At 33.8% G+C, this 24,628-nt stretch overlaps 1 protein-coding gene across 1 annotated transcript in view; it reads left to right on the forward strand.

Annotated features, from left to right (window-relative positions):
- Positions 1 to 24,628, forward strand: part of LOC142230123 (GTPase-activating Rap/Ran-GAP domain-like protein 3) — a 333,099-nt gene that overhangs the window by 288,240 nt on the left and 20,231 nt on the right. Inside the window, exons 8-10 of the mRNA XM_075300757.1 lie at positions 10,248 to 10,351; positions 12,811 to 12,940; positions 13,124 to 13,233. Coding sequence (XP_075156872.1) covers positions 10,248 to 10,351; positions 12,811 to 12,940; positions 13,124 to 13,233 — 344 coding nt within the window. The remainder of the gene's footprint in view (positions 1 to 10,247; positions 10,352 to 12,810; positions 12,941 to 13,123; positions 13,234 to 24,628) is intronic.

Consider the following 24,628-nt stretch of genomic DNA (forward strand, 5'->3'; position numbering starts at 1 on the left):
TTGGTATTATTTCGACAATCGCCATTACACCCAACGTCTCCTCTATTATCCTTTGTTGGTTTGTGGTATTTCGTGTTTTCATCCATTCTCCCAATATCTTCAATCTAATCACAGCCATGACTTCGTTTTTGATCTGAACATCTAGAGGCTTTAAGTCTAGTATAGTCTCTAAGGCTCTAATAGAATTTTTACTCTAATTTTTTCACTTCATTTGGGGCACACATGATATGAAGACCAAGTGCCTTAAATTTAATAAAAAAAAGCTAGAGCATTTGTGAAATTTTTTTAAGTGTTTATTTATTTATTAAAGTAATTAAAACCATAATAAATTATGATATTAAATTAGATATGGATTAACAACCAAAGTTTTCGACCTATTCTTTTAATTAAAATTTATAAAGAAATTTGTCTTTAATGTGTGAAAATTGCGTGACCAAAAATTTAGATTACACACGGACGAAAAAGACTGTTTTTCATATGTTTCGGTGTAAAAATTATATGTTTGGAACTCACATTTTTTAACACAATATTTTTAGATGCATATAATGTTCATAAACAAGCACCGTGGTGCAATGGTTAGCATGCCCGCCTTGCATACACAAGGTCGTGGGTTCGATTCCTTCTTCGACCGAACACCACAAACATTTTCAGCGATGGATTATCCCACCTCAGTAATGCTAGTGACATTTCTGAGAGGTTCAAAGCTTCTCTAAGTGGTTTCACTGCAATGTGGAACGCCGTTCGGACTCGGCTATAAAAAGGAGGTCCCTTGTCATTGAGCTTAACATGGAATCGGGCAGCACTCAGTGATAAGAGAGAAGTTCTCCAATGTGGTATCACAATGGACTGAATAGTCTAAGTGAGCCTGATACATCGGGCTGCCACCTAACCTAACCTAGCATAACATGTTTGGGCTATATATTAGAGGTCTGCATCGAATAACTTTTCACCACATGTATGCTATTCGCTGTCGAATATAGTACATACACTGTCTTTCTCTCAGAGCGCAAGTAGTGAAGTGAAGAGAACACTTGCTTGTCAAATACCACCAAGTACTTATCCGAAACAATATGTGTTCCGAAAAAAAGGAACAATAAAAATGTAAGTACCTGAGAAAAAGTACAACATGGATTCTCTTCACACTCACGTGGTACCACAAGTATTTCTCAGTTATGTGCGACTTTCCATTATTATTAATCATAGATATGTATGTATATCACATATTTCATACATTTATGTATGTCACACACTTACCTTAACGTTTGCCGTTCTTTATAACAAACCAAAACATACATTATGGAGAGGAACTGCTTTTTTGTATTTCTGAAACTGCACATGGTACATGGAGTACTCTATGAAGTTTTGTTCTCGCAACATACAATACGTGATCACTCTCAAAGACAATAAACTTGAGGAAGATAGGAAATTGCCTTGCGTCATACCAAATGTTGCATTTACCATGTTAGTTCCATACATGTTTGTAATTTTTTTATTTATTTTTCGTTTTTATTTTTTAAATGAAAAACTTAATTTTCTTAATGAAACAATGTTAAATTTTAGGCTACAACAAAAAAATTACATTTTCCCCTTTATGGAAATTTATTTCGTGCACTTAATTTATTTTTATTTGCATTTTAATGCTATGTCAATACTTGTCGTATACGCGTTTGGTTCGAGTATGAAACTAACACGGTAAATGGTTTGATCTCCTCAGTAGCCAATTTCCTATCTTCCTAGAGTTTATTGTCTTTGATCACTCTGAGTACACTTCTATAAGAGAGAAAGAGGAATATGTGTTTGTTGGTAGTGAAGACATCAGAGTAGCAACAAGAAGTTACTCGTGGCTTTTGGTTCATCAAAATGTGTACCAATTGTTTTGCGACTCTCTCAAATAGATGTACTCATGTAGCAAGTGCACGTGTACTCTGCATTTACAAATGGAATTGTGCAGACCCCTACTATATATATTAAAGGGTGATACGGTCAAAATTTGGTCAAGGGAAAACGCGTGTAAATCGGTGAAATCGTTTATTTAAAAAATCAAATTAAATTTCTTTTTCAAGTTCAATTAGTATAAAATTTAGGACAAATATTTAGTTATGCTTTCGCTTTTCCAAATCCGGATTGCCGGGCCTCACGCTTGACACCTGCCATCAGATTTTGTACAGCCAACTTGTCCACCTTCTTCGCCACAAAAAGCCAGTTTGCCTTGAACTGCTGCTCGTCCTTAGCAGTTTTTTTGGTCTTCTTTAGGTTCCGCTTGACAATAGCCCAATTGGGCGGAGCTCTGGCGTGTTGGGAGGGTTCTTGTCCTTGGGAACCACCTGAACGTTGTTGGCGGCGTACCACTCCATGGCCTTTTTACCGTAATGGCAAGATGCCAAATCCGGCCAAAACAGTACGGAACAACCGTGTTTCTTCAGGAAAGGCAGCAGACGTTTATTCAAACACTCTTTCACGTAAATTTCTTGGTTGACAGGCCCGGAAGCTATGAAAATGCTGCTTTTCAAGCCACAGGTACAGATGGCTTGCCAAACCAGATATTTCTTTGCGAACTTTGACAGTTTTATGTGCTTGAAAATATCTGCTACCTTTCCCCTTCCTTTTGCCGTATAAAACTCCTGTCCCGGAAGCTGCTTGTAGTCGGCTTTGGCGTAGGTTTCGTCGTCCATTACCACGCAGTCAAACTTCGTCAGCATCGTCGTGTACAGCCTCCGGGATCGCGCTTTGGCCGTCGTATTTTGTTTATCATCGCGATTTGGAGTCAATATCTTCTTGTAAGTCGATAGTCCGGCTCGTTTTTTTTGGCTCGATGCACGGTTGTTGGCGATACACCCAGCTTATTTGCGGCATCTCGGAGAGAGAGGTTAGGGTTTCGCTTGAAACTACCGGCAACTCTCTTTGTCGTCTCAGCGGCTTCCGGTTTTTGATTTCACCCCGATCCAGACTTCCTGGCTGTCGACAAACGTTCCCCAAACACTTTCATTACATTTGTAACGGTTGATTTGGCAACTTTTAGCGATTTTGCCAGCTTTGCGTGCGAGTAACTCGGATTTTCGCGATGCACGAGCAAAATTTTGATACGCTGCTCTTCTTGCTTGGACGGCATCTTGACAACTGAAGAGTGAATTCCAAAATCAAAATAGGAGCAACATTCTACACACACACCTTCAAAATGAGGGGTGGTCAGGTTTTTTAAATGCAAAATTGAAAGAAATACGTCCAGTTTATATTGACCAAATTTTGACCGTATCACCCTTTAATATGTTAGAGCATATTATGTTTGGGACATAAACTGTTTGTAAATACAATATGCTTAGATGCAAACATATATTAATTTAGAAATAGCCTATAAACATATATATATATATATATATATGTTTAGAAAGAGAGACCTAGAGAGTATGCTGCAAGTAAAATAATGGAAGTAACCAATTGGCGCCTTAAAAATATATCCACACAAAGAAAATTTCATTAAAATTTTTTTCTACCAGTGTATGCCCCTAAGGTGAAACATAATATGTTTGAACAATACAAACAATATTTTGTTAGTATCAATGCTGAAAATATATATGCTTGAAGAAAATGTGTTTGGGGTATAGGTTACAGAAGCGATTTTTTTTGAGGGTACATAATAGTTCATTTAAGGTATTTCAAATAAAGGGTTAATTCGCCCCATCATCATTTTTCTTTTCATTTATATCATACCATAACTGTAAAAAATATTACAACTACAAAGGCTTATTTGTCCTAAGAATAATTGGAAACCTTTATGAATAATTAATATTTCTATTCTCTTCTGAATTTGCCATTGTTCAAAATGTGTTTTTTTATTTGCTACCGTCTTTCATTAAAACAGACTCTTCCATTTAAACCCAAAAACAATGTGGTCTCTTTAGTATGCCGCATTACGGTCATTATGATGAAAATGTTCCTTCCTGGTTTGTATAGTCTCCTCTCATAGTTTGGGAGGATTGATACGTTTATCATTTCATTTGTAACACATCAATATATTGATTACTTGATTATTTTAGTGTTGTCTGTTTGTCCGCCTATCAATGAAAATTTCGATGTAATACGCAAAGTTTAAAGATGAACTACACTGAAAGAAGAGTTTTCTTTTCTCAGGAATGAAATTTTAGACTATCAAAGTTTTCTTTTGACGCTAGAATTTTATCTTTAAAATGTAATAAAAAATATTAAAATTAATTGCTGAATCGTTTGTCATCAATTCGGATATATGCGAAAATACTTTACATTTACAAATAGGAATTTCTTTTGTCTAAAATTTCGTTCGGAGGTTTCGGAGGTACGCATGTTTTCTTTTAGTGTACCAATTTATGATATAGCCCCTGAACGCCCATTACTTTCCTCCTAAATGAAATTTCAGACAAACGGAATTCCCTGTTGTTATAAAGTATTTTCTTTAAGAGCAAATGAGTAGAGGATTTTTTAGCATCAAAAGAAAAATTCATTTGTCTAAAATTTCGTTCCTCAAAAGAAAGAAAACGGTATAAGTGGGTCTCCGATTTAACTTCATTGTTTTGTTAGGTATATGTATAGTGGTAACACGATGTATCAGGCTCACTTAGGCTATTCAGTCCATTGTGATAAAAAGAATACAATGCTTAAAAAACTACGATGGTGATCTGAAAGCCTATAAAAAGAAGAAATTTTTACAGTGGTGGTGGTGATTGAAAGCCGTTTCGTTTTCATTCTCACTCAAAAATATTTTCTTCACTCGAAACAGTTCACTTAAATTCAAAGATTTTGACCATCCTAAAAGGATTTTGGTATTTATTTCGACTTCTTTAAACTAAAGTCATTTTTTATGAAGAAATCTAGTTTCTGTAAAAATCCAAAATTTTCGGGTGCTCCTGAGGTATTTACTTTCTACTTCAGCGTCAAATCGATCAATAAAATGTTGTAAACAGACGCATAACAGATTTTTATCTTTAATGAGTTTGATATTGATTCCGAGCCAACGAAGCGAAGAGGTAAGAATTCAAGTAAGAATTCTGTTTAATATTTGAGTTTACTAGGAAACAAATTTTAAAATATTCGTTTAACAATGTTGAAAATAATATCCTAATTTTGAACGCTTTGTAGTCACGAAACAAAAGGTCCAAACATTCAAAAACGATTTCATTAATTTTAAACAATTATTCTGAATTATTAAAGCCATGTTGACATTAGTCAAACGACATTTTCTTTCATGTAAAGATATCCAGTCTTACGTGGGCATGAAATCTTTGGTCTTACGACAATATTTCTTTCAGTGTGATATCACAAGTGGTAAACTTCTCTTTATCACTGAGTGCTGCCCAATTCTATGTTAAGCTTAATGACAAGGGACCTCCGTTTTATAGCCGAGTCCGAACGGCGTTCCACGTTGCAGTGAAACCACTTAGAAAAGCTTTGGCACACTCAGAAATGTCACCAGCATTACTGAGGTGGGATAATCCACCGCTGAAAAATTTTTTGGTGTTTGGTCGAAACTGGTTTTGAAACCATGACCCTGTGTATACAATGCGGGCATGCACCACGGTGGATCCCAACCACGTTGCAACTAGAGGTGAGCACGTCACACTAAATTGTCGTGACGGCTACGGCGTGAGCGTGATTAACCAACCAAATGTCGTGCGTGAGCGTGAGTCACGAAAATAATATTGTCACGAGTGGGCGTGTGTAACGAATTTCGGAAAAACACGCTCACGAAAATAATCCCGCTTACGAGCATAAAATGCTTACGAGTTGAATTCATTTACAATTTTAGTTACATCCTAGGTGGTAAGAGTTTTATAACGGACTCGATTTTAACCATACTCATGTTTTCAGTTAGTTTCTATATGTAAATCAGTCATAAAATTATTCGTAAGTCACGACATTTTTCGTGAGTCACGACATTAAAAAGATTTTCGTGCGTGAGTACAAATTTTCTTTTCGTTAGCGTGCGTGAGTGTGCGTGAATAAGATTTCTGTGTCGTGAGTGTGAGCAAAATATTTCTCACGTGCACACCTCTAGTCGCAACTAATCTTTCAAAAATCTCTTATCAGATGATGAGGATAAGTATGTTACATATTAGACCACGCTCGTATAGAATAAACATTCGTTTTATTCGTATTTTTTGATATAGCCTCTAATTGACTTCGAAGTCGCGATTTTCATTCGAGCAAAATTATTCTCACGTGGTATTTCTCTTTTTTGTTAGTCAATCATTCGTCTTCAAATTCGATACAAGGATAATTAGTTACTCCAATGCGTATAAGTTACCCGTCAAGTATATCAAGCATACGCCCATTAGGTTAGGTGCACATTTAGTACGGGTCCTTAGAAGTGTCACATTATCGACTCTGACCGACTTTAGATGTTTTTGATTTGCTATTTTCTCCATCTCTCTCTGTCTTGTATACACCATAGACAAAAAGCGAATCTTGGTGTTTGTTTATAATATCCAATGTACTAGTGGATATTTGTCTTGGACATGCTGGTCTATGTTACATGTTTAGTTCAACCGCAACTGTCTTTGTTGGCATTGGCCTTGTACAAGGATTCTGCTAAGCGAATGGACAAATAAACTTAAATCACACTGAAAATATAGTGACCTAAGGCGGAAGACTATACAACATAAATTTTAGAACTCTATATATTAAGAATAAAATTCTTTCAAATGCAAAATTTTATTTATATTTATAATATTTGTTTTAAAAGGGTATTTCATTATATGTCTGTGAAGTAAGGAAATATTGCATTAAAGTTTTCTTGATTTAAACTTAATCTAAACTTTGATCCTTGATTATTATACCCTCCACCATAGGATGGGGGTGTATTAACTTTGTCATTCCGTTTGTAACACATCGAAATATTGCTTTAAGACCCCATAAAGTATATATATTCTGGCTCGTGGTGAAATTCGATCTGAGCATGTCCGTCCGTCGTAATTGTATATAGCCCCCATATAAGCGACCCCCATATTTCAATTCTGGCTCTCTACGTACCGTGCAAAAGTCCATATCGATTCGTAATTATTTGTAGACTTACCTACACATACCTTTTTTGTCTAATATATACCACGTATGGACTAACTCACAATTTAGAAAACGATTTAAGATACCACAACCCAAGTAATTCGATTGTGGATGGCAGTGTTTAGAAGAAGTTTCTATGCAATCCATGGTGGAGGGTACATAAGATTCGACCTGGCCGAACTTACGGCCATATACACATGTTATTATTATTTACATTAAGAAACAAGTTTTACTTTTTTACTTAGATCTAAATATCCATGAATATCCCGAAAAATAGAAAATTCGATAAATGGGTATTGCATTTAATTTTTATAGAACTCAAATATTAAGTTTAGTTGCTTCTATAAAATTTCTTTATTCCAATTGAAGCCCCATTTTGGGCTCGAAATCAATACTAATAAAATAAGTTCAAAATATTTGGATCCAAATTAACCTGTTTTTCAGTGTATGAGAGTTCATCACCATATTAATTAAACAAAAGAAAGGAACATTAATAAATGAAAATTTAAAACAAAGAATGGTAAAATGGGAGAAATAAAATAGTGTTTTAATAAAACATTAAAACCCTTTTTTGAATAAACATATATTAAGGGAGTAGCTTGCTTTCAAGTATTTTATATATATTTAATGCATTTAATAATCAAAGTATAGGATTCTCATTATATACAATTTTCCGATAAATATTTCTGACATTAATGTAAATTACTACACTAAAAAAACTTTACGTGGATCCCAACACTTTGACCTTAAGTAGTTTGGTATTAATTTCGAGTCAAAGATACGGTTTTTATATCCACCACCATAGACTGGTTACGGGGGTATACTAAGTTTGTCATTCCGTGTGTAACGCATCGAAATATCGATTTCCGACGATATAAAGTATATATATTCTTGATCAGGGAGAAATTTTAAGACGATATAAGCATGTCCGTCTGTCTGTCTGTTGTAATCACGCTACAGCCTTCAATAATAGCGCTATCGTCCTGAAATTCGGCACATATTCGTCTTTTGTTTGCAGGCAGGTCAAGTTCCAAGATGGGCTATATCGGTCCAAGTTTTGATATAGTCCCCATATAAACCGACATCCCGATTTGGGGTCTTGGGCTTATAAAAACTGTAGTTTTTATCCAATTTGCCTGAAATTGGAAATCTAGAGATATTTTAGGACCATCAAAAAGTGTACCGAAAATGGGGCGTATCGGTCCATGTTTTGGTATAGCGCCCATATGGACCGATTTCCCGATTTTGCTTCTTGGGCGTCTAGAAAATGTAATTTCTATCCGATTTGCTTGAAATTGGAAATCTAGAGGTATTCTAGGTATCGGTCCATGTTTTGATATAGCCCCCATATAGACCGATCTCCCGATTTTATTTCTCTGGCTTCTATAATCCGTAGTTTTAATCCAATTTACACGAAATTTGAAATCTAGAGGTACTCTAGGACCCTAAAGAGGTGTGCCGAAAATGGTGAGTATCGGTCCATGTTTTGATATAGCCCCCATATAGCCACCATATAGACCTATTTTACTCCTTGGTCTTCTAGAATCCGCAATTTTACCCAATTTGTCTAAAATCGGAAATCTAGAGGTATTCTATGACCTTAAAGAGGTGTGCCGAAAGTGGTGAGTATCGGTCCATGTTTTGGTATAGCCCCCAAATAGACCGATCTCCCGATTTTATTTCTTGTGCTTCTAAAATCCATCGTTTTTACCCAATTTGCCTGAAATTGGAAATCTAGAAGTATACTAGGAAAATAATGAGATGTGCCGAAATGGTGATTATCGGACCATGTTTTGATATAGCCCCATATAGACCGATCTCCCGATTTTACTTCTTGCCCTTCTAGAATCTCAAGTTTTTACCCAACTTGCATGAAATGGGATATCTAGAGGTATTCTAGGAAAATAAAAATATGTGCCGAAAATGGTGATTATCGGTCCATGTTTTGGTACAGCCCCAAATAGACGGATTGCACTTATTGAGGGTATAGTTTAGGTTATGTTAGGTTATGTGGCAGCCCGATGTATCAGGCTCACTTAGACTATTCAGTCCATTGTGATACCACAGTGGTGAACTTCTCTCTTATCACTGAGTGCTGCCCGATTCCATTGTTAAGCTCTATGTCAAGGGACCTCCTTTTTTATAGCCGAGTCCGAACGGCGTTCCACATTCAACCACCTAGAGAAGCTTTGAAACCCTCAGAATTGTCACCAGCATTACTGAGGTGGGATAATCCACCGCTGAAAAACTTGTTGGTGTTCGGTCGTAGCAGGAATCGAACCCACGACCTTGTGTGTGCACTGATCATGAAAATTGCTTGAAACTGAATGCAAAATTTCCAGATTTTACTTCTCGTAGTCATTTAAATAATTGGGATGAAAATTCATAGATTTTAGATTTCAAATCAAGGCGTTATTTCATCATTTTCTTGCACTTACAAGAGATGTTTATGATTCCTCTAAAACTCAAACAAAAAATGGTTCTTATAAATTCAGAATCTGATCTAGTCTTGGCGACGCTTTTTTTGCTGGGTATTATTTATTTATTTATTTATTAAACGTATAGTAAATATAAGAATAATAGAGAGAAAATCTAGCATTAGCTACTTAGGCTATCAGCTAAATTGCTGGGTATATATTTATTTATTGTATCATATATAATATTGTCGTGGACCAAATTATTTCATGTCCTTACAATACGTATGTGTGTTTGCATATACAAATTTATTAATCTTTACATAAGAGAAAATTCCATTGAACTGAAATCAATTTGTCTCAATTTTTCAATTTGTAATCAATTCAACCCACTTTTTGCCCAGTTTTAACCCATTTCGGTACTAAGTAGTTGAACATTATTTCGAGCCTTATGTTGTATATGTTGCATAATTGCACTGCCTTATATCTTAGGACATCTTCCATAGAACCCAATATTTTAATGTTATATTGCAAAAAAAAAATCCCCAACCTGATTATATTATCTATCTTGTAAAGAAGAATGGCAACTTGATTTAACACCATTTCTTTGAAAGTTTTTACCTCCTAATGGTGTTGGTTGATAAATGAAATACCACAATGACATTGCTCCTGTCGTTGTGGTTAATGTAACTACGATGTTGAGGTCGAGGTTAAAGTTCTGCATTTGTAGTCTAGTGTTAAAGCCATCCGGTTTTCTGGTTGTAGTTCTACTTTATTCATTGCATTTTCTTTCTTCCATTACAGGTGACATGACTGGCAAGTATTCTGTTTATACCCTGCATGAAGGTCATGAAATTATGTTTCATGTTTCAACACTTTTGCCCTTCTCCAAGGATAATCGACAACAGGTGAGTTATAAGAAAAAAGAAACCATAGATAAACAAAGGAAGAAACCTGTTGGAGTAATTTAAATCTATTATACTGGTAGTTTTGTGTGTTTCTATTTTCTTTGGAAGAAAATTTTATTTAATTTAAAAATAAAGGTTTGGTATAATGGTGTCTGTGATAAAGTGGTTATAATTACGTAGAAGTTTTGGAACAATAATAAATTTGTAGTCAGATACCACAATGAGTCTGTCATAAATTATAGCAAATACGAAATTTAAAATCTTTTGAAAGTTAGGAAATTTATACCAGGAGCAGGTTAATATTTATTAATATTTATATAGGTTAATGATATAACCACCAATAAAAACAGTTTTTATACCCTCCACCATAGGATGGGGGTATATTAACTTTGTCATTCCGTTTGTAACACATCGAAATATTGCTCTAATACCCCATAAAGTATATATATGTTATGTTATAATTTGGATTTAAAACCGGCATTTATTTGTTTGAATAGTTGTATTAATTTATCACAAAAAAATGAAAAATTCTATAAATTATATCGGTATCATAATATTAATTGTAGTGATCGTATATTTTTATATAGGTCCCTTAAAAATGTCTGTATTTTAAAGAAGACACATCTTTGGCTCGGAATCAATAGCAAAAGACCTTTAAGGAAATGTCCAACTCTTTGACTCCAAGTATTTTGTTTTTCAGTGTACGTACACTGAAGAAAATATTTACGTGATAAGTTTATAATCTTTGCTTCAAAGTTTTTTTTTCATTAAATTTAGGACACACATTTTGTAAATTTGCGTACCTCCATTATAATCGCATGTCTTTGAACTACGGTTAATTTTCCTTAAAGTAAAGAAACACATTTTTGATTTAAAGAAATTGTCCCTAAATTAACTGAAGTATTGAAACTTTAGATTTAAGATAAACACGTTTCAAATATAGGCTGAGACTTATTTTGAGGATTTAGCGTCTTTGGTTTAAAGTTTTTTGGAATTAATTTGGATTTTTAAACGGGCACTTGTTTGCACTTGAGTACCTTTATTAATAAACCGCGAAAAGAAAAAGAAAATTTGATATATGAGTTCTGTATCCTAATTTTAATTTTATTTGTCCCAGATTTAAACCCATATAGGTCGCTAAAAATTTCTTTATTTTAAAGAAGTCGTATCCATAGATGGTCTGTATCAAACTTTTTTTAGGTTTGCGACTGTCGCAAAGTTGTAAACGTCGTAAACGTCACATACGCGTCGTAAATGTAGAAAAAGTAACAAAAGTCGCAAACTGAAAATACTTTAGTCGCGTCCGCTACACTGAAAAAAATATTGTCGTGGGGTCAAAGATTTCATGTCTTTAAAATACGAATGGAAATTTTGCTTAGCATAGAAGACGCATTTCTCTAATATAAAGTTTTTTTCCTTGTCCAAAAGTCGATACATTTTTCAATGAAGTCGTATTATCCTTATAATTAAGTGATTCCACTTACAAATGGGTATCATAACATGAAAGAAAAAACGTTAGGGCTAAGGTCAACTTGACTTTAATAATTCAGAAAAATTCTTTAAATTTAATGAAATTGTCTTTAAATTTGTTGTCTTTTTGCATCTTGACTACAAAGCAAACAATCGTTAAAATATAGGACATGTTTTTCAACACTTCATTTTAAAGACGCTTTTTACTTGAAACATAGCATAATTACTACTGGAAGTCGAGTCTTAGTTTTGAAAATAAAGTTGTCGTTAACTAGTTTTTAAAGGACTTTGATAAAATATGAAGAAAAAAAAACTGAAAAAGCGAAAAATTAAAATTTGCTTAAATTTAAAAGAGAATTGTGTCTTAAAAGTATCCTTACTTGTATTCTCCGCTTCTTTGGCTCGGAATAAATACCAAAATTTTTAAAGTAAAGACAAAATCTTTGGTACCCGGCATGCTTTTTTTTCAGTGAAGGCAGCGAATTCGATTTAAGTTCAGTCTCCTGTCCAATATAACCCCAAGGTATTTTGAACACTAACCAACGGGAATTTCGATACCACCTAAGAAAATAGGCTTGACCATGGGAAAACTTTCACAAATTTCTGCAGAAACTCACAGCGAATGTTGTCAAACTAAATTAAAAAATGTTCAGGATTTCTTCTATTCAAAATTTGGTTTTCTACAGTAGGTTTACGACTTTTGCGACATACCTATTATACCGTCGCAAAAGTCACAGTTTGTGACAGGCCAACCCTGATCGTATCTTTGGCTCCGAATCAACCAACCAAAATCCTTAAGGGAAGGTCAAAATCTTTCGATCCAAGTACTGAGTGTAATCTTATACAATGTTTTTTAAAATTTATTTCTTTCATATTAAAACCAAAATACGAATTTAAAATTAACAAATAACTCAAATTTGTTGGTACCATTTTTATTTATTTGTATGCATGAAATAAATATAAAAAATTTTAATTCACTCTTTTTGCAGGTTGAACGAAAACGACACATTGGAAATGATATTGTGAATATAGTATTCATAGATCAAAGTACCGCAGCCAATGTTGATACAGTCTTGCCTACCATGTTTGATCCCACATGGATAAAAAGCCAATTTACACGTAAGTCCAATCAAAATAGGAAAAATTTTATACTACTCTTTCTATGGTCAAATGCATCTCGTGCGCAACGTGTTCATATGACACACATATATTCTCAATTTCATATGAAAATAAAGTCAATTTAATTTTTTCCCTCTTTATTTATATTCGTATGTATGTTTTTTTTCCACCATTCATTTTTAGATATTTTTGCGGTAGTTACGAAACATGAACAAATGTATCGCCTGGCCATGTTTTGTGATGAGAATGTGCCACCATTTGGTCCAACGCTACCAAACCCACCCGAATTTACAGTAAGTACAAATGTCAGAGCCATCAAAGAACATGTAGTGTAGAAGGGTATACATAGAGAAATTAGTGAGTGGTGGTGAACTTTTAGATTATTTGATTCTAAGTTAACAATTTTAATTATATATATGTCAAAAAATAATTTATTTATTTATTTACAATATTTATTACCATAATAAATTATGAATATACACTAGCGTGCAAAACCGAGCACATGACCTGTAATTTTGAGTGGAAATACCTATAAAAATATAACCACCCAACCAAACTGAATGTTTCCTTTTGAGTACTTTTAATACTTTTGGCCATACTTCTAATAAAATTTCGTATAAAATAACATTTTGCTGTCATGTTGATGTATTATTTCATGAAAATTTGTCAGACTCATTGATGAGTATTCTCTTTGCCGCCTTTTCAGACTCGATCTGGAATTTTCTATGGGATTGATATAGGAAGATTATGCTGACTAGGTTAGGTTAGGTGGCAGATTGATGTATAAGGCTCACTAAGACTATTCCGGTGAACTTCTCTCTTATTACTGTGTGCTGCCCGATTCCATGTTAAGCTCAATGACAAGGGACCTCCTTTTTATAGCCGAGTCCAAAAAAGAAAAAAGAGCGAAAAACTAAAAATAACGGGATATCTCATAAACTGTTCCATAAACATTTTTTTAAACATTTTTTCGAATTCAGCAGATCAAAATACATAAGAAAAGTCACCTCTCATCAAATGTACATTTTTAGTGTATACTAGTGTTATTTTCATCGGGAACAAAAACCTTCATAGCATTATAAATTTATCCATTATTCAAACTTTCAAAATTTGTATACCCTAAACCAGGGCTGTGGAGTCGAGCCAATTTTGCTCGTCTCCGACTCCGAATCGACCATTTTTCATCAGCTCGACTCCGACTCCGGGGTCGACTACGGGTAATATAACTAAATCTCATTTTAATACCACTAATTTGTAGTTCTATTGTGGGGGTACCGTAAGTGGATCGATATAAAGTATCGTATTTATTTATGTGTGCAAAAAAAGGTCTTAATTTCACATTAGATGCCAATTGAACTCTATATTTCAAATTTAGGGCAATGTTTAATAAAATAATGATATAAATACCCATCATAATATGAGAAGATACCAACAGTATATGTATTTGTGGACCAAAATTATTGATACTATCTCAAATCCTTTAAATTTGTTGCGAGCTATATAAAGGTTTATATTCCCATATGCATGAATTTGAATCTGTATCTATTTAGGCAAAATTGTATATACTTCTACAAAATCTATGTACTTAAAATTTAAAACTAACGTTATGGGATGTTACACAATTTTAACAAAAAATAAAAATGCAAGGAAAGTCTAAAGTCTGGCGGGCCGATTATAATATACTCTGCACAACTTTGTATTTAGATCTACATTTTGATAAAATCTCAAATCAGACTTCTACAAAATCTCGGGCAATATTTGAAATATATTTATAATTGTTTAGACAATTTCGCAAAAATGCATTTATGATTCATTTCTTAAAAAATTAGAAAATTTGAGTCATTTCTACAAGTTTTCGACTTAGCAGTGAGTATCAGTTTTGGCAAAATTTTCTATAGAAATCAAATTTTGACCAAATATATAGAAATACAATTTAGAATAAAATTTGGCAACATATTTTATAGCAATTTTTTCTATAGCAATTTTACAAAATTTGCTATAGAAATAAAATTTTGCAAAATATTCTATAGAAACAAAATTTTGACTAAATTTTCTATAGAAATAAAATTCAGACTAAATTTTATATAAAAAAAAATATTTCTATAGTAATAAAATTTTGAATACATTTCTTATAGCAGTGAGTTTCAGTGAGCATCAGTAATAAAAAAAAATTGAGAAAATTAGCTATAAAGGGTGATACGGTCAAAATTTGGTCAAGGGAAAACGCGTGTAAATCGGTGAAATCGTTTATTTAAAAAATCAAATTAAATTTCTTTTTCAAGTTCAATTAGTATAAAATTCAGGAAAAATATTCAGTTAGGCTTTCGCTTTTCTAAATCCGAATTGCCGGGCCTCACGCTTGACACCTGCCATCAGATTTTGTACAGCCACCTTGTCCACCTTCTTCGCCGCAGAAAGCCAGTTTGCCTTGAACTGCTGCTCGTCCTTAGCAGTTTTTTCGGTCTTCTTTAGGTTCCGCTTGACAATAGCCCAGTATTTCTCAATTGGGCGGAGCTCTGGCGTGTTGGGAGGGTTCTTGTCCTTGGGAACCACCTGCACGTTGTTGGCGGCGTACCACTCCATGGCCTTTTTACCGCAATGGCAAGATGCCAAATCCGGCCAAAACAGTACGGAACAACCGTGTTTCTTCAGGAAAGGCAGCAGACGTTTATTCAAACACTCACGTAAATTTCTTGGTTGACAGTCCCTGAAGCTATGAAAATGCTGCTTTTCAAGCCACAGGTACAGATGGCTTGCCAAACCAGATATTTCTTTGCGAACTTTGACAGTTTTATGTGCTTGAAAATATCTGCTACCTTTCCCCTTCTTTTTGCCGTATAAAACTCCTGTCCCGGAAGCTGCTTGTAGTCGGCTTTGACGTAGGTTTCGTCGTCCATTACCACGCAGTCAAACTTCGTCAGCATCGTCGTGTACAGCCTCCGGGATCGCGCTTTGGCCGTCGTATTTTGTTTATCATCGCGATTGGGAGTCACTACCTTCTTTTAAGTCGATAGTTCGGCTCGTTTTTTGGCTCGATGTACGGTTGTAGACGATACACACAGCTTATTTGCGGCATCTCGGAGAGAGAGGTTAGGGTTTCGCTTGAAACTTCCGGCAACTCTCTTTGTCGTCTTCCGGTTTTCGATTTCCCCCCGATCCAGACTTCCTGGCTGTCGACAAACGTTCCCAAACACTTTAATTACATTTGTAACGGTTGATTTGGCAACTTTTAGCGATTTTGCCAGCTTTGCGTGCGAGTAGCTCGGATTTTCGCGATGCGCGAGCAAAATTTTGATACGCTGCTCTTCTTGCTTGGACGGCATTTTGACAACTGAAGAGTGAATTCCAAAATCAAAATAGGAGCAACATTCTACGCACACACACCTTCAAAATGAGGGGTGTTTAGGTTTTTTAAATGCAAAATTGAAAGAAATACGTCAAGTTTATATTGGCCAAATTTTGACAGTATCACCCTTTAGAAACAAAATTTGACAATTTTTTCTTATAGAAATAAAATTTTGAAAAAATTATCAATAAAAATACAATTTTAGAAAAATTTTTGTGTAGAAAATAAAATTCTGCAAAATAATCTACAGAAACAAAATTTTGACTAAATTTCCTACAGAAACAAAATTTTGACAAAATTTTCTATAGAAATAAAATTTTGACAAAATTTTCTTTAGAAATAAAATTTTGACAAAATTTTCTATAGAAATAACATTTTGACCAAAATTTCTAATAAAAAAATTTATTACTATAAAATTTTTGGCCAAATTTTCTATAGAAATAAAATTCTGACCAAGTTTTCTATTAAAAAACTATATTATTAAAAAAATTTGGCAAAATTTTCTATAGAAATAAAATTTTGGAAAAAAAAATTGTGTAACAAACTAAATTTTGCAAATTTTTCTATAGAAACAAAATTTTGACTCAATTTTCTATAGAAATAAAATTTTGATTAAATTTTCTATAGAAAAAAATATTTCTATAGTAATAAAATTTTGAATAAATTTTTTATAGAAATAAAATTTTCACAAAATTTGCTATAGAAATAAAATTTTGACAAAACTTTTTATAGAAATAAAATTTTGACAATTTGTCTATAAAAAAAACAACTTTGAAAAAATTTTCTGTCAATATTTCACATATGTATATGGCCTTAAGATAAAATTAAAAAAATAATTTCGATTGTTCGAAATATTTCAAATAAATTGATATGGGCATTAAAATGGATCGATCCAGCCCATCTGCTAGTCTAACATTCTAGGAAACATAAAAAGATAGCCTAATTGGAAGTTGATTTTCATTTACAATCATGCTGTACATTGATCGAATGAATAACGCAATGGAAACTAATTTGCGTAAAAACTTGCTTAGTTACAAAAATGTGAAGTATTTTAAAAAATTTGGTTTAGCCGGAGTCGGAGTCGAGCAAAATTTTTACGACTCCGACTCCAGCAAAATCTTCAGACTCCGACTCCAAGACTCCGACTCCGACGCCACAGCCCTGCCCTAAACTACATAGTGGTCAGGGTATAATAACTTTGATCTGCCAAAAAATGTGCCTACCAGAAATATGGATTGTAGACCCCATAAAATATATACCGATCGACACATAATCACCTCCTGAGTCGATCTAGCCCTTGGTGTCCGACCGTCTGTCTATGCATTTGGTGTTCGCAAGATTCCGGTCGCAATTATTAACCCATTTTGATGCAATTTGGCAATTTTTTTTAACAAGGACGCTATTGAATTTGGAAAAAATCGGATCAAATTTAAATATAGCTCCCATATATATGTATCGCTAGATTTCGACAAATGGGATTACATTGTTCTTTTTTACCAACCGATCGTCGCCAAATTTGGCACAAATTAATTTAATTCACCATCCTTTTAGCATGCAAAATTTAATTGCAATCGGTTCAGATTAAGATATAGCTCCCATATATATGCATAACCCGATTTTGAAAAAAATAATAGCGTTATGTATCATCAAATTCAGGACAATGTAACATTATGTGGTACCAACCAAACCTGCAAAATATCATCGTAATCGGTTTAGATTTAGAAATAGCTCCCATATATATGTATCGCCCGATTTTACCAAATATGGTCATAAAACAACTATGTATTAGCCGATCTTACACAAAGTTGACAAAATCTAATCTTCTATAGTACTAAATGTACCTGGGGCAAAAAATCATCCAAATCCGATCAAATTTAGATATAGCTCACGCTTATATGTATCGCCCGATTTGACCAAGTATGGCCATGAAACCCCTGTTTATTAACCGATCTTACTCAAAGTTGGCTAAACTAGATCCTCTATAGTAGTAACTATATGTGCAAAGAATAATCGAAATCTGTTCAGATTTAATAGTAACTCCAATTTATATGTTTCGCCCGATTTTCAAAAATTTCGTCCCAATCTTACCCAAATTTAGTACATGATAATCTTCTGTAATACCAACCAAACCTGTAAATCCTAATATCTGGTAATTCTGTTCAGATTGACATAAACCTCCCATAAACATGTACTCCTCAAAATTGCTTAGGTTTACTAATTGAGTAATTTGGTTTAGGATATGATATAGTCGGCCCCGCCTGGCTTTCTACACAGAAAAAAAAATCTGTATTTAAACTAACGCTAAATTTAACTTATTTTTATTGGAAAAAAGTATTTACTTGTAGTTAAATTTTATTATTTTTATCGAAATTTTCCACAACTTAATGAAATCTTAATTTTTTTAAGTATGCCTCAAAAATTTTATGAACTAAACGTGAGTATAAAGTTCAATGACCGTACACATAAGATCAATATGAACTAAAACAAATGAAAATTTTCGTACGATTCCCAAAAATAGTTAGAATGAACTACCGTATGGTTAAAATGGTCATGATTTGGCGCCAATGATTTTCTTCTTTACTTTTAGTTAATTTTTTCTTCTATGAGATGATTTCATTTCGTGAACTGCAGTTAAAAAGTACAACAGGGCATTAAAATTTCCTGGTGTTAACAACGCTTTGTGGAAATCTCAAAATGTGGAGTAAAATTTAGTTCAATTTTCGTGCGTGGTAGTTCATTCTTCCTATAAAACAGTTCACTTTTTTTCGGTGTACTTTACTTGTTATCTTTATATCCAGGCGTTTCTGCCAGATCTATTTTACTATCGACCCTTTTTGTTCTTTATATTCCATATATGACTTTTCTCTGTGTAAAAGAATAAATAGCCAACCAAAAAATTCTATCCAAAAGCAAATGACATGACATGAAATGGAATGGAATGTTGACCCATATACTCTAAAATGAACAAAAAAAGACATATTGATTTTATCTTCTCGTTACAAGAATGTGACATTCCCACAAGCAATAAATTGGAAGCGAATACTCGTAAGATACCACCATTAAACAAATAATTACTGTTGATAATACAACGATATGGGTATAATATATACTGCTGTGACCAAAAAAGAAATATATTAAGGTTATTTAATTTATCTACCACGCGGAAATCCATTCGTCGGAATTATTAGTTTTTTCGACGGTATTGATGTCTATATCAAATGTCACATCAAAGTATGTTATTTCTACCAAGAATATACGACAGGAAGTTCACTAATGTGGTATCACAATGGACTGAATAGTCCAAGTGGGCCTGATACATCGGGCTGCCACCTAACCTAACCTATACGGCAGGAAGTTCGGTGGAGCGGAATGAAAAGTTATTGGTCGAAATGGATTATTTTAATCGAGTAGATTTGTCTAAATCGAAATAATCACCAATATTAACTAGATTTAGTGTCAATTATGGGCTCAAAATAAATTTCCTGGGAACTCATGTCGGCTTATGTTATATTACCCAAGAAGTCAATTGACAGGTTTACATAGAAGTTATATTTTGGATCTAAACTACCACCAGATTTCAAATTTCAACCAAATTTCATCTTTCAATCAAGATGACAACTAGGGTATCAGTAGGTATGATAAGAAAATGCGGCCCCCATGCCCTCAAGAATCCAAATAGGGAGTTCACATGCGTGTGCGAATTTTTCGAGATAAGGGCTTCACAATTTATAATTTTTTTTTTTTGCAAAATTTTAGAAAAGTGGTAGTTTAAAGTAATTTAAAAGTTAAAAACGTTTCAATTCATTATTATTTAATTTTAGCTATTTAGGCTGAACTTACTTTTTGAAATAAAAAAAAATAAAAAAGGTAGCAGATATTTTCAAGCACATAAAACTGTCAAAGTTCGCAAAGAAATATCTGCTTTGGCAAGCCATCTGTACCTGTGGCTTGAAAAGCAGCATTTTCATAGCTTCCAGGACTGTCAACCAAGAAATTTACATGAAAGAGTGTTTGAGTAAACGTCTGCTGCCTTTCCTGAAGAAACACGGTTGTTCCGTACTGTTTTGGCCGGATTTGGCATCTTGCCATTACGGTAAAAAGGCCATGGAGTGGTACGCCGCCAACAACGTGCAGGTGGTTCCCAAGGACAAGAACCCCCCAACACGCCAGAGCTCCGCCCAATTGAGAAATACTGGGCTATTGTCAAGCGGAACCTAAAGAAGACCAAAAAAACTGCTAAGGACGAGCAGCAGTTCAAGGCAAACTGGCTTTCTGCGGCGAAGAAGGTGGACAAGGTGGCTGTGCAAAACCTGATGGCAGGTGTCAAGCGTGAGGACCGGCAATTCGGATTTGGAAAAGCGAAAGCCTAACTGAATATTTTTTTTGAATTTTATACTAATTGAACTTGAAAAAGAAATTTAATTTGATTTTTTAAATAAACGATTTCACAGATTTACACGCGTTTTCCCGTGACCAAATTTTGACCGTATCACCCTTTATCAAGTTTGATACCACTTTATATCATATCATTGGCATCCGTGACGGCAAAAAAAAAAAAAAATAATAAGATAAAATGAGGTATATGCATTGCCGTATCTAGATATTTTTAACCAGGGGGGCTATAGCCCCCTATCTATACTGCAGTAACAATATATAATGGAAAATCATATATAGGTTTTCACATTCTAGGGGGGCCTATTTTTTGCTGGAGCAAAAGAAGATTTTCGTACGATTCCCAAAAATAGTAAGAATTAACTACTGTATGGTTAAAATGGTCATGATTTGGCGCCAATGATTTTCTTCTTTACTTTTAGTTAATTTTTTCTTCTATGAGATGATGTAATTTAAATTTAAAATATCCTGGTTTAACAACGCTTTATGGAAATCTCAAAATGTGGAGTAAAATTTATTTAAATTTTCGTACGAAGTAGTTAATTCTTCCTATAAAACAGTTCAATTTTTATCGGTGTAAAAACGGACCCATATTGGACCATGTTTTAATTTTGCTGTCTTATATGCTCATATATTTTGGTACAATATAGCTCGAACTTCCTAATTGACTTCCTGAGTACAAAAGGAACGCAGTTGCTATTCGATACTATTTAATATGTGTATTCATAATAAGATAGTTATATTTTGTCTTTATTTGTAAATCGTGCAAATATGCTTGAAACGTTCAGCTTTTATCAGTATTCCTGTAGAGTTTAAGCTATCATTAATTGTTTTAATACACCTTAATTGAATATTAAAGTTAATGAAAATTCATGAATTCATTTGAAATCGTTTTATATGATAATTTCATTCCATATTCTACTTTGGAAAAGGAGATGTATAGAGCATCCTCCTGATAAATGAAATGAGAAATTCGCGTATGTATTGCTCATCATCAGTGTCATTGAGTGATATTATTTCATTCCGAGAGTATACATAATACAATGTGTATGGTTTACACTTGTTGTATATAATTGTAACTGTAGTTGTATACAGCCACAAAAAATGTGACAATAACATTAAATTCCATCTCATTAAAATCTATTTTGTCTTCAGCTTATTCAGCTCCATTAACCACATGCGGGGTTTAATAACCACCACAAGCGAACAGTGTGAAAACCATACTCATTACATATATAGGTATGTTATCTGTTGCTGACATGAACATTCACTTGTTATACCCACTACCATAGGGTGGGGTTATAAAAAGTTTGCCATTCCGTTTGTACACAGAAAACAAAAGCTTATCCGTTTTCAAAAATTTACCTTTACACTCGACTTCAGGTACGGATTATTCAATGTTACAAGTAAAAGCGTTTTAAAAAAAAAAACCAGCAAAAAAATTTGGAAGTTCTTCTAAAGGCACAACTTTAAAAACACTTCCAAACATTTTTTTTATACCCTCCACCATAGGATGGGGGTATATTAACTTTGTCATTCCCTTTGTAACACATCGAAATATTGCTCTAAGACCCCATAAAGTATATATATTCTGGGTCGTGGTGAAATTCTGAGTCGATCTATGCATGTCCGTCCGTCCGTCTGTTGAAATCACGCCAACTTCCGAACGAAACAAGCTATCGACTTGAAGTCGGCACAAGTAGTTGTTATTGATGTAGGTCGGATGGTATTGCAAATGTCCACTTTTACGTATAGCCCCCATATAAACGGACCCTCAGATTTGGCTTGCTGAGACTTTAAGAAAAGCCTATTTCATCCGATCCGGCTGAAATTTGGTACATGGTGTTGGTATATGGTCTCTAACAACCATGCAAAAATTGGTCCACATCGGCCCATAATTATATATAACCCCCATATAAACCGATCCCCAGATTTGGCTTGCGGAGTCTCAAAAAGAAGCAAATTTCATCCGATCCGTCTGAAATTTGGTACATGGTTTTGGTATATGGTCTCTAACAACTATGCAAAAATTGGTCCATAATTATATATAGCCCCCATATAAACCGATCCCCAGATTTGGCTTGCGGAGCCTCAAAGAGAAGCAAATTTCATCCGACCCGGCTGAAATTTGGTACATGGTGTTGGTATATGGTCTCTAACAATCATGCAAAAATTGGTCCACATCGGTTCATAATTGTATATATCCCCCATATAAACCGATCCCCAGATTCGACCTCCGGAGCCTCTCGATTGCCACTCGAGCCAAAAATAATCTACCAAAATTTTATTTCTATAGAAACTTTTGTCAAAATTTTATTTCCATAGAAAAATTGTGTCAAAATTTTATATCTATAGAAAAGTTTGTTAAAATTTTATTTCTATAGAATATTTTGTTAAAATTTCATTTCTATAGAAAATTTTGTCAAAACTTTATTTGTATAGAAATTTTTTTCAAAATTTTATTTGTATAGAAAATTTTGTCAAAATTTTATTTCTATAGAAAACTTTGTCAAACTGAATTATATACATATTTAATCGGTATTTTTTGATTTAATATATACAACGTATGGACTTACTTACAATTCAGAAGACGGAGTTAGGAGATTTTAAGCTACGTTGCTATCGGCAAGCGTTACCGCAACTCAAGTAATTCGATTGTGGATGGCAGTGTTTAGAAGAAGTTTCTACGCAATCTATGGTGGAGGGTACATAAGCTTCGGCCTGGCCGAACTTACGGCCGGTAGTTTTTTGAGTCAATTTTCTTATAACTCGCTTTTTGCATATTTTTAAAGGGAAATTTAAAATTTTATTATTTCAAAAAGGTTAACAACATATTAAGAATTAATAAAATAGTGCAAATTATTTAAATTTTGCCGAAAAAAATGCTAAATCCTTTTTAGAAAAATTGCAATTTTTTTTAAATATTTGATGTCAAACGTTCCAGACAAGCGTTATAATGCATTAAAAATCATTTTAAAAAAATTTAAAATTATTTATTTGTCAAAATATCACAAAATTTCTTAATTCACATCCAAAACATTGGATTCGCTTCACACCTTCAGAAGTGATGCAAATTCAGTGCAACGGCTGTTGAAATGGTGGACATCCGTCCTATGACAAGCCCATGTTAAATTCATCGCTTCTGCGTCAATTTTGCACCACTTCCGACTCCAAAAAGAACATTTTCGCTGCTTTTTTTTTGCTGGGAAATTGAAAGGCAGTTCCCTTTTCTGTTATTTTTTCAAGTTATAGTCGAGTTACAAAACACAATCACATTTAAGGATTTTCAAATCTTTTAACTCTAACGACAAAAATCCGTCACTGGAGAATTTATTCGACTTATGGTTCAGGGGAAATGCGTCTCCTATGTCAAGCAAAAATTATATTCATATTAGCGTTTTCTTTTCAATAATTTAATAATATCAATTCCTCAATCTTCATCTTCCAATAAGCTCGTATTAAGAATTATAATAATATGTAAAGTAATTAATTTGGATGAAGAACCAGCCTGCAGTGTTATCAGGCTAATATAAAAATTCCTAGAGATCTGTTAAAACACACCTAATGTATTAGAAACCTGCCGACAACTATAGGACGTAAATTCACAGAATTGTATTCCCAGTATTTTTGAGGGTAAAAAACAATTTCGTTCAGATACGTAGATCGACATATACGTTCCAAAACATTATTAACGCAACTGATAACTTAAAAGACAGACTAATTCTTTTCTATGGATGGCAGTATCAATCTACTATCCTCATAAATTTAACATTTCCCGAAAGATCCCAGCAAAAAATGGAGCACTATTGCAGCAGGATTGTGAGGGAGAGAGCCAGTACCAACTGCTTACAAAACAACCGAATCAGCGCCGATTTTTGTGGGCGATGTCCCGGTTTAGAGCAGCTCTTACATAGCGCTCATTTCAATAGCAATAATGCTCAGAAGTGATA

Source organism: Haematobia irritans, chromosome 3 (genome assembly GCF_050003625.1).
Source record: "Haematobia irritans isolate KBUSLIRL chromosome 3, ASM5000362v1, whole genome shotgun sequence".
Taxonomy (NCBI): Eukaryota; Metazoa; Arthropoda; class Insecta; order Diptera; family Muscidae; genus Haematobia; species Haematobia irritans.